The sequence below is a fragment of the Pristis pectinata genome, chromosome 18 (genome assembly GCF_009764475.1).
Source record: "Pristis pectinata isolate sPriPec2 chromosome 18, sPriPec2.1.pri, whole genome shotgun sequence".
Lineage (NCBI taxonomy): Eukaryota > Metazoa > Chordata > Chondrichthyes > Rhinopristiformes > Pristidae > Pristis > Pristis pectinata.
In genome coordinates, this window is record NC_067422.1 from 38,892,219 (window position 1) to 38,906,715 (window position 14,497).

Below are 14,497 nucleotides of genomic sequence, written 5' to 3' on the forward strand. Positions count from 1 at the left end.
GGATGATAATGAGATGGCAGAAGAACTAAATGAGTATTTGGCATCGGTCTTCACTGTGGAGGACATCAGCAATATACCAGTTAGTCAGGGATCTCACAGAATGGAACTGAGTTCAGTTAAGGTTACTAGAGAGAAGGTGCTAGGAAAACTAAATGGGCTAAAGACTGATAAGTCTCCCGGACCGGATGAGGTGCATCCCCAGGTTCTGAAGGAGGTGGCTTTAGAGATAGCGGAGGCATTGGTGATAATTTTCCAGGAATCGATAAGACTCCAGCATGGTTCTGGAGGACTGGAGGGTTGCAAATGTAGTTCCACTGTATAAGAAAGATGGGAGGCAGCATAAAGGAAATTACAGACCTATTAGTCTGACGTCAGTGGTGGGAAAGTTATTGGAATCAATCCTCAAGGATGAGGTTATGGAATACCTAGAGGTGCAAGGCAAGATAAGGCCTAGCCAACATGGTTTTGTGAAGGGAAGATCCTGCCTGACCAACCTATTGGAGTTTTTTTGAAGAAATCACAGGTAGGGTGGATAAGGGAGAGGCGGTAGATGTTGTGTATTTAGACTTTCAAAAGGCCTTCGACAAGGTGCTGCATGAGAGACTGATTAATAAGATGAGAGGTCATGGAAATACAGGTAGGATAACAGAATGGGTGGAGCATTGGCTGGTTGGCAGGAAGCAAAGGGTGGGAATAAAAGGATCTTGTTCTGCTTGGCTACCAGTTACTAGTGGTGTTCCGCAGGGGTCGATGTTGGGGCTGCTTCTTTTTACCTTGTACAATAACAATTTGGATGATGGAGTAAATGGTTTTGTGGCTAAGTTTGCGGATGACACCAAGATAGGTGGAGGAGTAGGGAGTATTGAGGAGACAGGAAGGTTGCAGAGAGACCTAAATGGTTTAGGAGAATGGGCAAGGAAATGGCAGATGAGATTCAATGTTGAGAAATGTGCAGTTGTACACTTTGGAAACAGAAATAAACGGGCAGATTATTATCTAGAAGGAGAGAAAATTCAAAGTACAGAAGTACAAAGGGACTTGGGGGTACTCGTGGAGGATACCTTAAAGGTTAACCACCAGGTCGGATCGGTGGTAAAGAAAGCGAATGCTATGTTGGCATTCATTTCAAGAGGTATAGTGTATAAAAGTAAGGAAGTGTTGATGAGGCTCTACGGGGCACTAGTGAGGCCTCATTTGGAATACTGTGCACAGTTTTGGGCCCCATATCTTAGGAAAGATGTGCTGATGTTGGAGAGGGTTCAGAGGAGATTTACGAGGATGATTCCCGGAATGAAAGGGCTTACGTATGATGAGCGTTTGTCAGCTCTTGGACTGTACTCACTGGAGTACAGAAGAATGAGGGGGGACCTCAGAGACATTCAAAATGTTGAAAGGACTGGACAGAGTAGATGTGGTCAAGCTGTTTCCCTTGGTGGGTGAGTCCAGGACCAGAGGGCACAATCTTAGAATTGGAGGGTATAGGTTTAAAACAGATGAGGAGAAATTTCTTTAGCCAGAGGGTAGTGAATTTGTAGAATTCCTTGCCACGTACAGCAGTGGAGGCCAGATCAGTGGAGGTGTTTAAGGAAGAGATAGATAGATATCCCTTGATACCCCGACCATTTAGATATGGGGATAAGGCCGGAAATTGGGGTTAGGTCCCCACCCCCCCCAATTTCTCGTTTCTTTTTCTTTTCTCCTTTGGAGCAGACTCGATGGGCCGAATGGCCTACTTCTGCTCCCTTGTCTTGTGATCAACTCGCCTATCACACTCCCAATTATCCCCCAACCATACACTACCTACCATCCTTCAACTCCACACTATCCACCATCCCCTTAACCCCACACACCCAACACCCCCCTCAACTGTACAGATCCACCACCTCACACTACAGTAAAACTCAGATAATCTGGCATCCTCAGGATTTAGGTGGTGCCAGACCAGCAGATCTTCCAGACTATTGGATGTTACTCCTATTAATATCCAAACATACACTTATTTCATCTTTTTTACATGTCACATGGTGGTATAATAATTTTTCCAGTAAACCCAGTGAGTTTAAAGGGAATGGGGAAAGATACAAACACTTCAAGCCCCAGGTCCAACTGCAAATCTACCCATGTTCCTGACCCCTGGTGTTGTGCACCCCAACCCTGGCACCAGCTGCATACCAAGCCCATAGTCCAGACCTCTGTTTCAGAGGCACTCTGGACCATGGCTCACATTTCAAACTAATGAATGAACCAGATGCTGAACCATGAGGGTTTCCAAACATTTGGATGCCAGATTATTGGTGTTTTTAATGTATTGGTTTCCCCTCAACCCCCACACTACTTGGCTCCCTTCAACCCAAGATACCTGACCCCTCTCAACCCTACAGTCCCCACTGGTGTATCCATACCTAACTCTTCCCCTTCCACCTTAGCAAGGCCCATCCCACCTATCAGCTGCAGGGTGTACTTACTGGTTTATTTAACAAATCTATATAAAAAAAACATGCAGCCAGTCAGTAGCTGAGGTTGCAGATTCAGTACCTCTCCAATCATTCCATTCCACGTTCCGTGCACAATCTTTCCGTGCTTTCCATTGGTCACAAGGTAAAGGTCATAGGAAAACTTGACTGTTTTGGCGAGTTTCTTTAGGATATCAATGCAGAATCCTTTACAACACAACTTGGTGTATCCATCAACAATGCTGAAATATAAGTTGAGAGAGAGACATTGTAACACAAGTTAAAGGGTAAATGTACATGAAACATTTCTATTTATTTATTTTTTGGGATCTGGGATATTATTGTCCATCTCTAACTGCCCCTGTAAAGATGGACATTTCTTGAACCAGTTCTTCTGGTGAAGGTGCTCCCACAGTGCTATTGGGCAGAGTTCCAGGATTCAGACCTAATGACAGTGAAGGCCTGGCAATCTATTTCCAAGTCAGCATGTTGTGCATCTAGGCAGGGAACTTGCAGGTTCCCTGCACCTGCGTTTCCATGCACCTGCCATCCTTGGTGGTGGAGCTCACGGGTTTGGAAGTAGCCTGTAGTGCATTTTGTAGATGATGCGTGCTGTGTGCCAGCAGTGGAGGGAGTAAATGTTTAGGCTGTGGATGGGATGCCAAGAAGCTGACTGTTTAATCGGCCCTGGTGTCTGGTTTCATGGTTCTTTTCTTCACTTTTTGTCCTCTCAGTTTGTACCACAAGCTGGCAGTGTGAGGGAAAGAGACAGTTGACCTGCCTACTAGTTTGCAGCAGGAAAACTGGAGTGGCAAGAAGGGGATATAACCTCAAATTACAGGGGTGACATCAGGAAATCTTTCTTTATACAAAGAGTAGTGAAGATCTGGAACTAACTCTTCCACCAAGAAGCTGTTAATGCAGTGTGTGATTAAGGATTTCAAAGCTGAGGCTGATAGATTTTCATTTGCAATGTGTAAATGGTTATGGGTCTAGGGAAAATGGAATTGAGATGCAGATCGACAGTAAATTGATAGAATAGTGGAATTGGGTTGAGGGATTTATTGGAGCACAGCTATCTCTTTATTTTTTAATTCCTTGCTGGAGGTAGGATGCAACACAAGGGGTGCATAAGGCACCAAAATGCTGATCCTTTGTTGAAAGCAAAATGCAAGGCCAAGGTGATAAATGTCACTGTTGTCAACAATGACTTTTTCAAATCAATAAAACCAGGGAAATTGAATGAAGTAAAATTACATAGATACTAGAAAAGCTGGCAGCTCTCAGATGTTAGCCAGTCCAGATCAAGTAAACCAAATTTACTGGGGAAGATAAGGGAGAAATTGTGGAGATGCAATGCACAACCATCCAATACTGCTAATAAAAAAAGAACAGTGCTGTGATACAGGGAACACCACAAGAAATTTTCACACAACAAGATTCCACAAACATTTTGTTTCACTAATATTGACTGAGGGATAAGTATTGTTGAGAACCTCCATGCTCTTCCTGGAAATCATGTCATCTTTTACATCCACCTGAGAGGACATCTGAAAAATGGTAACTTTAAATAGCACAATGCAACCTCAGTGCCATACTGGAACATCAGCCTTTATCTCTGTATTCTTCTTTCGTCAGTGGCACCTAAAACTAAAGCCTTGAATATAGTGTAGCGTCAGAGGACTTAGAAGATTTCAAATGGTCATTGGGATTTTGGGAGATGAGGGAACAGTGAGATATTTGGAAATGAAGAAAAAATGAGATATTGGGAAATGAAGGAAGAATGGGATATTTGAAATTGAAGGTACAGTGGGATATTGGGAGATAAAAAGGACAGTGAGTTATTGGGAGGCAAATAAAGAATGGAATATTGGGGGTGGAGATAGAGGATCAGTTATGTTCTGACTAGATGGCAGAGCAAATTCAAACAGCTAACTGACCTCTTCCTGCTCCTACTTCTATGGCCATAAGACTAGGAAGGCAATAACTGACCAGGAGGACACAGATGGCTGGCTGAATTAACAGAAACATGGAAGATGGATTTCATGGCAGTTAAGTGTGAGTTGTTACATTCTATTCATAGCAATGAAGAGTTGGTTGATACATTTCTAGTCAGGTGAAGGGCAGAGTTGCAAACAAATATTTGAAGAGACAAGTTAATAAATCATTCATTAAAACATTGGGAATCTTGGCTTTAGAAATAAAGGCCTAAGTGAATACAAGAATATATGAAAATTGGAATAGGCCATCTGGCCCCTCAAGCCTGCCTCACCGTTCAACATGACCATGGTTCGTTCACTCCAGGCCTTATCTGTGCTGGTTCTCCATTGCCATCAATTCCCTAATCTATCAAAAGTTATCTGCTTCGTCTTTAAATACCTCCATTGATCTGGCTTCCACAACCTTCTGAGGTACAGAATACCAGAGATTCATCACCTCCTGCGAGAAGTAATTCCTACGTACCTCACTTTTAAATGACCTCCCCTTATCTTGTAACTCATTTGAGGCTCTCCCACTAGTGGATATATCTCAACATCTGACCTGACCTTCCCCTTTAGGAACACATATGTTTCAATAACATCACCCCACATTCTTCTACACTCCAAAGAATACACATTTTCAAGAATTACAAATACAAAGAATACAAGCCCTTCCTGAATGCTGTTATCCCAGTAATTAGCCTACTGAATCTCTTCTGGACTAGCTCTAATGTGAGTATATCCTTTCTTAAATAAGAGGATCAAACCAGTATATAGTACTCCAGGTGCAGCCTCACCAACACCCTGTATAACTTTAACAACTCTATTTCTAAACTCTAACCCCCATGCAATAAAGGCCAATATTCCATTTGCCTTAATTACTTTTGTTTTATATTCATACAAAGATTGTGGGCTTTGCAGACTGTGACAGCATTTAGTTGCCCATTCCTAATTGCCCTTGAGGAGGTACTGATGAACTGCCTTCTTGAACTGCTGCAGTCCTTGGGATGTGGGTATATCCACAGTGCTGTTAGGGAGAGTTCCAGGATTTTGACCCAGTGACAGTGAAGGAATGGCAATATATTTCCCAGTCAGGATGGTGTGTGGCTTGGAGGGCAACTTCCAAGTGGTGGTGTTCCCATACTTTTGCTGCCCTTGTCTTTCTAGCTGGTAGAGGGTGCAGGAGAGGTTTACTAGGATGCTGTCTAGATTAGAGGGCATGCATTTAAGGTGAGAAGGAATAAGTTCAAAGGAGATGTGTGGGGCAAGTTTTTTTTTAAGAGTGGTGGGTGCCTAGTATACGCTGCCAGGGGTGGTAGTGGAGGCAGATACGATAGCGGTGTTTAAGAAGCTCTTAAGATAGGCACATGAATATGCAGAGAATAGAGGGATATGGACCTTGTGTAGGCAGAAGGGATTAGTTTAGTTAGGCATTTAATTACTAATTAGTTTGGCACAACATCATACACTTCTATGCTCTAATGTAGAAATCATGGGTTTGGAAAGTGTTGTCGAAGGAGTCCTGATGAGTTGCTGCAGTGCATCCTATAGATGGTACAAACTGCTGCTACTGTGTGTCAGTGGTGGAGTGAGTGACTAGTTGTGGTTGGGGTGCCTATCAAGCCACACTGCTGTCCTACATGGTGTCGAGCTTCTTGAGTGTTGTTGAAGCTGCACTCATCCAGGCAAGTGGAGTGTCCCATCACACTCCTGATTTGAGCCTTGTAGATGGTGGACAGGCTTTGGAGAGTTAGAAAGTGAGTTACTTGCCACAAGATTCCCGACCTCTGATCTACTCTTCTAGCCATATTGTGTACATATATGGCTACTCCAGTTCAGTTTCTCATTGATGGTAACCCCCAGGATATTGATAGTGGGGGGTTCAATAATGATAATGCCATTGAATGTCAGGGGGTGATGGCTGGATTTTCTGTTGTTGGATACTGTTATTGCCTGGCACTTGTGTGGTGTGAATGTTACTTGTCAGTTATCAGCCCAGGCCTGGATATTGTCTGGTTCTTGCTGCATTTGGTTGTGGACTGCTTCTATCTGAGGGGTCACGAATGGTGCTGAACATTGTGCAATTATCCGCAAACATCCCTACTTCTGACCTTATGACTGAGGGAAGGTCATTGATGAAGCAGCTGAAGATGATTGGGCCTAAGACACTACCCTTGCTACACCTGCCATGCTAATTCTTTATAATTCATGTACAAGAACACCTAGCTCCCTCTGTACTCCATTAATTTGCAATTTATCTCCAGTTAGATAATAGTCCACCTTTTGATACCTTCTACCAAACTGCACTACCTCAAACTTTCCTACATTGAACTCCATTTGCCAAGTTTCCATCCTCTTACTCCCCGTTGCAGAATCTAAATATCCTCATTGAAGTGTGGCCTCCCACCCATTTTCATGTCATCAGCAAACTTGGATATTTTACACACTGTCACATCTTCCATGTTATTAATATAAATAGTAGATAGTTGAGGTCAAGAACTGATCCTTGGGGCACTCCACTAGTTGCATTCTTTCAGCCACTTATTCTATCTTCTATATGATAACTAGTCTTCAATCCATGTTAATGCACTTTCCCAAATACCAACAGCAGAACATTTTGCTGGAAAACAAACAAAACTGCAGATGTTGGAATCTGAAACACAAACAGAAATACTGCAAGAACTCAGACAGTCAGGCAATGTCTGTGGAAAGAGAAACCAGTTAGTCTCAGGTTGAAGACCCTTCATCAGGGAAAGCAAATTAATCGAAGTAACAGAAGGTGTGGGTAGGGCAATGGGCAGGGCAAAGGGAATGTCAGTAACAGAGTGAAATGATGGACAGCCACTGAATGGGCAGCTAAGCTCCTTTGTCAGTGTTGTGAGGTCTGGGTGACGAATCTGTCCTAATGGGACATGCTGGGTAGCCCAGAATATACAATTGAAAAAAGGGGGAAAAGAAATGGCATGTACAAATGAACAGAAAGAGTGCAAATTATCTAAAGTTGCAGAATTTAATATTGAGTCCTGCAGGCTGCAACATGCCCTCTTGTCAACCGCCCACTTTGTGACTCCTGGTCCATTCTTCCTTCCCCACCCATGGGTCCCTGTCCCATAGCACTTTCCCACGCAACCTGAGGAGATGCAACACCTGTCCATCCACCTCATCTTTTCCCATCATCCAGTGATCCAAATCATCAGTCCAGGTGAAGCAGTGATTCATTTGCATTTCATCTGATCTAATATACTGTATTTGGGGGTTCATGGTGTGGTCTCCTCTACACTGGAGGAACCAAATGCAGATTGGGTGGTCGCTTGGCAGGGAACCTGTGCTCAGTCCACAGGAGTGACCCTCAGCTTCCAGTCGCCTGCCATTTTAATTCACTATCCCACTCCAACTCTGACCTCTCTGGCTGTGGCCTCCTGCACTGTTACAACAAGACCCAATGTAAGCTCAAGGAACAACACCTCATTTTTTTTTATCTGAGCACATTGCAGCCTGCAGGACTCAATATTGAATTGTCCAATTTCAGATATGGTCTTTCTTTCTGTTTGTATCAGGACTAACCATTTGAATATGCCATTCCTCTCCCACATCCCACTGCACCCAGCCTTTTTTTCTTTTGTATATTGTGGCCTGTTCAGCACATCCCAATAGGCCAGACTATACAACGTCACCCTGACTTCACAATATTAGCAACATATTACACAAAGGAGCTTACATGTCCATCATTTCACCCTATTCCTGATATTTGCCCCACTTATTGCCCTGCCCTGCCCTCTCTATTACTGTTACATCTGCATGCTTTGTTTTTTAAACTTACTCATGTACAAGAACACCTCGATCCCTCTGTACTCCATTCATTTGCCATCTCTCTCCATTTCGGTAACAGTCTGCTTTTTGATTCCTCCTACTAAACTGCACTACCTCAAACTATACTCAATATACAGTCAGTTATACAGCAGGGAAACAGGCCCTAGGCTTAACTCGTCCATGCTGATCAAGGTGCCTTCCTGAGCTAGTCCCATTTACCTGCATTTGGCCCAATTCCCTTTAAACCTTTCCTATCCATGTACCTGTCCAAATGTCATCTAAATATTGTAATTATACCCACTTCTATCTCTTCCTCTGGCAGCTCATTTCACATACCCACCACTCTGTGTGGGGGAAAAAGTTGCCCTTAGGTCCTCTTTAAATCTTTCCCTGTGGCACACCACTGGTCACAGGCCTCCAATCTGAAAACCCCTTCACTACACTCTCTGATATGTATCCTTCTGGCTAGCTTACCCTAGATCCCATGCTAGCTCACCTTCTGGATGGGTCTACCATGCAGGTACCACCCTCTGACTCCTTCCAACAAGCCAATTTTGTGCCCCAGTGGTTAGCTCACTGTGGATCCCATGTGATCTAACCTTTCAGACCAGAAGCCAATCCACAGATCCCACTTGACTGGTTGAGTTCTTCCAATATTTCTGTTTTTTGTTTCATAACATTTTGCTGAGCTTATCTATAATATTATTTTGACTCCAGTTGGGGTATTGTCCAATTTACCAGTATTAGAAAGGACAAGAAGGCTTTGGAGATTGTACAGGTAAGACTTAGTATTAGCATTGTGCCAGCAATGGGAGATTAATTACAGTTACATGGACAGAGTGGAGATTGTTATACTTAAACCAGAGGCAGTTGAGAAAATTTGACAGATGTTGTTAAAGTCATGAAGGTTTTAGATTAAGAGGCAGAGGCTTTGATAACCAAAAGCCACAGATATAAACTGACTGGCAAGGGCATCTGTAGTGACATGTGAAAAACCTTTTCCCAGAATGAATGAAAGGATCTGGAAAGCATTATCCAATGGGATGGTGGAAACAGATTCAATAGAACCCTTTAGGAGGCAATTAAATAACATTCAGAAAAATCTGTCATAAACCAAATGAGCCAAATAATGTCCCTCTTGTTCTACTATTCTTTGATTCTATAGGAGAGCTGGATAGGCCAGATTTCCAGCTGGCAGAGATGATGACGATGCCACCTTGGATCTCTGCTGGACATTATGCCTCCCTGGTACAATTCATTACCTGTCACTGAGGTTTGCTTGTTTCCTGCAGGGGACTGTGTTGCGCACACAAGCTCCATTTTCAGAATCCACTTCCTCCACAATCACAAATGGTCTCTCCTCTAATGTGGCAACGGTTAGATGATCACTGTCGAGAAAAGGCTCCTGGAATGCCGTATATCTTGGCCACACTGGATATTTCATTCTTATCAGGCCATCTTTCCATCTCCCAACCTGTACAAGTGACAAGAAGTTCATTTACAATACAGACCCACAGAAGCAATAGCCTGGTGCAATAAAGTGATTCACAACTGATCAAACTAAACATTAAGGGAGATACCAAGCAAAACTACTGACATTTTAATCAGTAATTTATTGGATAAAACCAGCGAAGCTTACAAAGGTTTAGCAAATATTCTGCCATTTGCAATGGAATAAGGACTGTTACTGCAGTTAATCCTCTGTCTAATGCAAGGTGTGTAAATACTGGAAGGTAAACTCAGTGGGCTGTGAGAATGACAGTCAGAGAAAAATCCCCAGAATGACAACAGAAGGAATAGCACTAGAGAATGAGAATACAGCAGAGAGACCATTCAAAAAGCCAGTCAATTCTCCACTCCCCATTCTTTCACTCTGAACTCTGCATTCTTTTCTTCAAGTCTTTATCTACTTCCTATTTGACAGCAACAGTGGAATATGTTGGCCCCACTCTATCAAAGTGAATTCCCTATCTTATTCCTACATAAAAATATTTATTTCCCCTTGTATTTCCTCTGGTTCTCTCACCAATCAAACTTTGCTAAGAACAGTTTTGGAGGCAGTATGTCTTTATTCACTCTGTCTTATACAGAGAAGGAGGAAAATTACACTACAGTCAGGTCTGGATTTGCCTTTGTTATCTGCTCCATACTGATAGATATTGTCAAGGTTCTGCCTAACAGTTGCTACTAGGATTTATCAGGAATCTGGTTTCCCTTTACCATTTTAATCATCTCCATGTCTAACCACCTTTGACATTCAATGGCATTGTCATTGGTGGGTCTTCCATCATCAGCATCCTGGAGGACTCCTTTGAACACAACTGGACCAGCCATGTAAATATGGCTACAAGAGCAGGTCAGACTGGGTATCCTGTGACAAGTAACTCGCCACCTGACATGCCAAAAGTTTGCCACAATCTACAAGACATAAATCAGGAGCCTGATGAACATTTCTGCTTGCTTTGATAAGTGCAGCTCCAATAACTCTCAAGAAGCTCAGCACTATTCAGGACCAAGCACCATGGTACACCTTCCAGCACCCTAAACATTGATTTCCTCCACCACTAGTGTAACCATCTACAAAATGTACACAGTATTAAACATAATGTAATAGCAGTGGTCAGGGTACTGTGGTTAGAGATGAAACCGTATGAGAGAGAGGAAAGGAATAATGTTGAAGCAGAGTAACTCAAGAACAGTGAGAAGTGTGAATAATTTGGCATTTTGCAATGTTCAAGGTGACTTTCTTAATCTGACTTCTGATTCTTCTGGGATAATTTTGAGTATGCCTTTGGCATTTACAAAGAGTTGAGTGCATTCCTACAGTGAAAAATTAACCCCTTTGTTTCCTAAGGAAAATCACTATAGATTCTGTTTTTAAAAAAAAAGCTGGTGGCATTAACATTTTAATATCATAAGGGGTATAGAAAGCAATTCTGTTTTAAGAAACCAAAAATATATCTGCAGGCATCAAATGACACAGTACAGTGATAATTTGAATTTAGAACTTCAGCTTCACGAAGCATGTACTTAACCTACTCAGGGTGCTTGCTGTTTCATGAATACATGAGCATACAAATTAAAGGTTGCTTGGCTCCTCAAGCCTGTTCCGCCACATAATAAGATCATGGCTGATTTGATTGGATAACCTCAACTCCATATTCCAACACATCCCTGCTAACTTTCACCCCTTTCTCATCAAGATTCTCTCTATCACTGCCTCAAAACTGCTTTCACGGGCCCTTGAGGAAAGGAGTTCCAAAAACTCAAGCTACTGAGAAAAAAATTTCACCTCATCTGTTTTAAATGGGTGAACCGTTATAGAACATAGAACACCTACAGCACAATTCAGGCCCTTTGGCCCACAAAGCTGTGCCAAGCATGTCCTTACCTCAGAAATTACTAGGCTTACCTATAGTCATACTGTCAAACAGTGCCCACTATTTCTAAATTGTTCCACAAAAGCAATTACCTTCTCCACATCCACCCTGTCAAAACCCCTCCTGATCTTATGTTTCAGTCAAGTCCCTCTCATTCTTCTAAACTTCTACAAATATAAACCTAGCCTGTACTAACATTCCTCATAATAAAACCCTCCCACTCCTGATATTAGTCCCATAAAGCTGCTTTATAGCCTCCTTACATCCTCTTCACAACATACTTTCATAACTATCTGTGTGTCATCAGAAAATTTAGCAAACGAACCTTCAGTATCTTCATCCAAGTCATTTAGATAAGTAGTCAACAGTTGAAATATCAGCATGATGCACCACTCAATACATCTTGCCAACCAGAAAAAGACCCAGTTATGCCTATGCTCTGTTTCCTGTTGAACAATAAAGCCTCCATCCACACCAATATACTAACTCCTACATCAGAAGTTTCTATTTATTGCATTAACCCTAGATGTGACGCCTTTATCAAATGCCCTTTGGAAATGTAAATTCCTCTTTATTCACTCATTAATTCTTTAAAGAACATCAATTATCATGATTTCCCCTTTCACAAAACTATGTTCAATTCTCCTGGTTATTTTGAATTTCTCTAAGTGTGCTGCTATAATATATTTAATAATAGCTTTTAACATTTTCCCTATGAAAGATATTAAGCTAACTGGTATATAGTTTCCTGCTTTCTGTCTCTCCATTTTTGAACAAAGACATTACATTTGCTATTTTCTAATCTGATGGAACTTTCCAAAACAAATTAAAGTGAGGGAATATTGGAAAATGAAATGGATTCTGGAGTTTTTCATATGAAGGAATACAGTTTCATCGGGGAAACAAAACAGAACTTTGACAATGTTTATTTATCCACCAACATTTGAGATTTTGAAATGAAAAATGACAACAGCATTTGTTAATTTCTGGGACATTTCCATGACTTAAATTAATCAAACAATAATTTGGACCTTGAGGATAAATGTGTTATGGAAACATTATATTGGACAGAGATTTATCCAGAGTTCCTGAATAAAATGATTTAGTAATTTAAATCAAACATCCACAACAGAGGAAGTGCCAAACGAGCAGTTTTCCAAAATTGTTTTTGAATGAGATTAAATTGCCTAGGTATAATCCATCTGCTGATATTAGATGACGCAAGTTAATGACACGAGGGCACCAGAGTACGTGCACAAATGTAATTAGTTGCAAGTGAGGCAATGAGCATACAGTCGTATATGGTAAATTTACACTGAAAAACACACCTCAGACATTTACAATTTCTTAATAACAGTATATGATAAAAGTTAGTGTGAGAGACAAAGACAACATCAAGACACTGAAACATACTCCAAAGATTCAAGACAGGACTAAAATACAGATATCTTTGAGACAAATCTAAATTCAGAATAAAAATGTAAATTTTAGATGGGGGAGGGGGAGGCTAAGGAAACAATACTATTCAATAATTACACGTTGTATTTGGAATGAGCTGCCAGAAATGGTGGTTGAGGCAGACATATTAGCAGCACTTAAAAGTCATCTAGATATGTACATAGAGGTTTAGAGGGCTATGGGACTAGCTTGCTGGGCAACACAGTCAGCATAGACGAGTTGGGCACATCAAGATAACCCCACTTCAGTAAAGGAAATGGGAAGGTCCAGGAGGCAGATTTATGGAAAGGATTAGTACCAGTCCATGAGTTGTAGGGAATTCCCCACCCAGGGCAGGATAGAAATACAATCAGTTCAACAAGAATGGGAGTGGTAAGGTGTCTGAACGTAAGACTATGAGATAATGCATAGATCCCTTCAGTTCATTAGCGAACAGAAGAAAAAGAGGACTAGAAGAAAGAATTGGGATAGGAACAGCAGCAGGGACTGCTGTTGGAACCAGATTGATGTGAAAAACATGTGGGAACATAATGACATCAGTGCTATGTTTCAGGACGAGGTACAATTCCAACAGTAAGGGATGAGAAAGCTAAAGAAAATGAGATCACCAAGGACAAAGTGGATGTGGTAGGAACATATCCAGGGTCATTTGTTGGTGCCATCTATGGGAACAATACATTCAACTAAATACGATGTGACGTAAACAATGACTAATTCCCTCCTTTCATTGTAGGATTAAAGATGGTTGGTAAGCTCCAACAACAAAGGCTCATACTGTGTAGAAAGTGAAAAGGGATTCAAGGTGATATAATGCCTACAGTAATGTAGTTGCCTCATTCCCGATAACAGAATTAGCAGGAAGTATTCAAGGTTAAACCTACAGGGACACCAGATCAAAATATCCATGGGTCATGTAACACTTCACTCTTAATTCTCATCTGAAAGGGTCAGACCTGGGACAGCCCTAACATTGTGCCACTCTGACCAGGGGTGGCTCTGTCACTTGCAATGTCAGAAACACAGGGAAAGCAACTCATTGATTCACGTTGGAGTCAGAGTCATCAGCCTGTGATGTGAACACACACAGAGATGGAGCCCAAACAATGCAAAATTTGTACACAGAACAGTACAAAACGGGACAGGCCATTTGGCCCATGATGTTGTGCCAATCTTGATGCCAATTTAGACTAAATGTCCTCCTCCTGTGTATCATCCATATCCCTCCATTCCCTTCATATTCATGTGTCTCTAAAAGCCTCTTAATCTCCATCAAAGAGCCTGCTTTTACTACTAGCCCTGGTAACCTATTCCAGGCACCTACCACTCTCTGCGTGAAAAACTTGCACCTCACGTCACCTTTAAACTTCTTCCCTCTACCCTTAAAAGCACATCCTCTGGTGTTTGATATTTCTACCCT

At 41.8% G+C, this 14,497-nt stretch overlaps 1 protein-coding gene across 3 annotated transcripts in view; it reads right to left on the reverse strand.

Annotated features, from left to right (window-relative positions):
- The window catches only part of LOC127579755 (glutamate receptor ionotropic, NMDA 2C-like), a 74,503-nt gene that overhangs the window by 38,915 nt on the left and 21,091 nt on the right, over positions 1-14,497 (reverse strand). For all 3 annotated transcript variants that reach the window (XM_052032649.1, XM_052032651.1, XM_052032650.1), the window contains exons 5-6: positions 9,505-9,716; positions 2,536-2,695 (exon numbers count right to left, since the gene is read on the reverse strand). In XM_052032649.1, the coding sequence (XP_051888609.1) occupies positions 2,536-2,695; positions 9,505-9,716 (372 nt within the window). The remainder of the gene's footprint in view (positions 1-2,535; positions 2,696-9,504; positions 9,717-14,497) is intronic.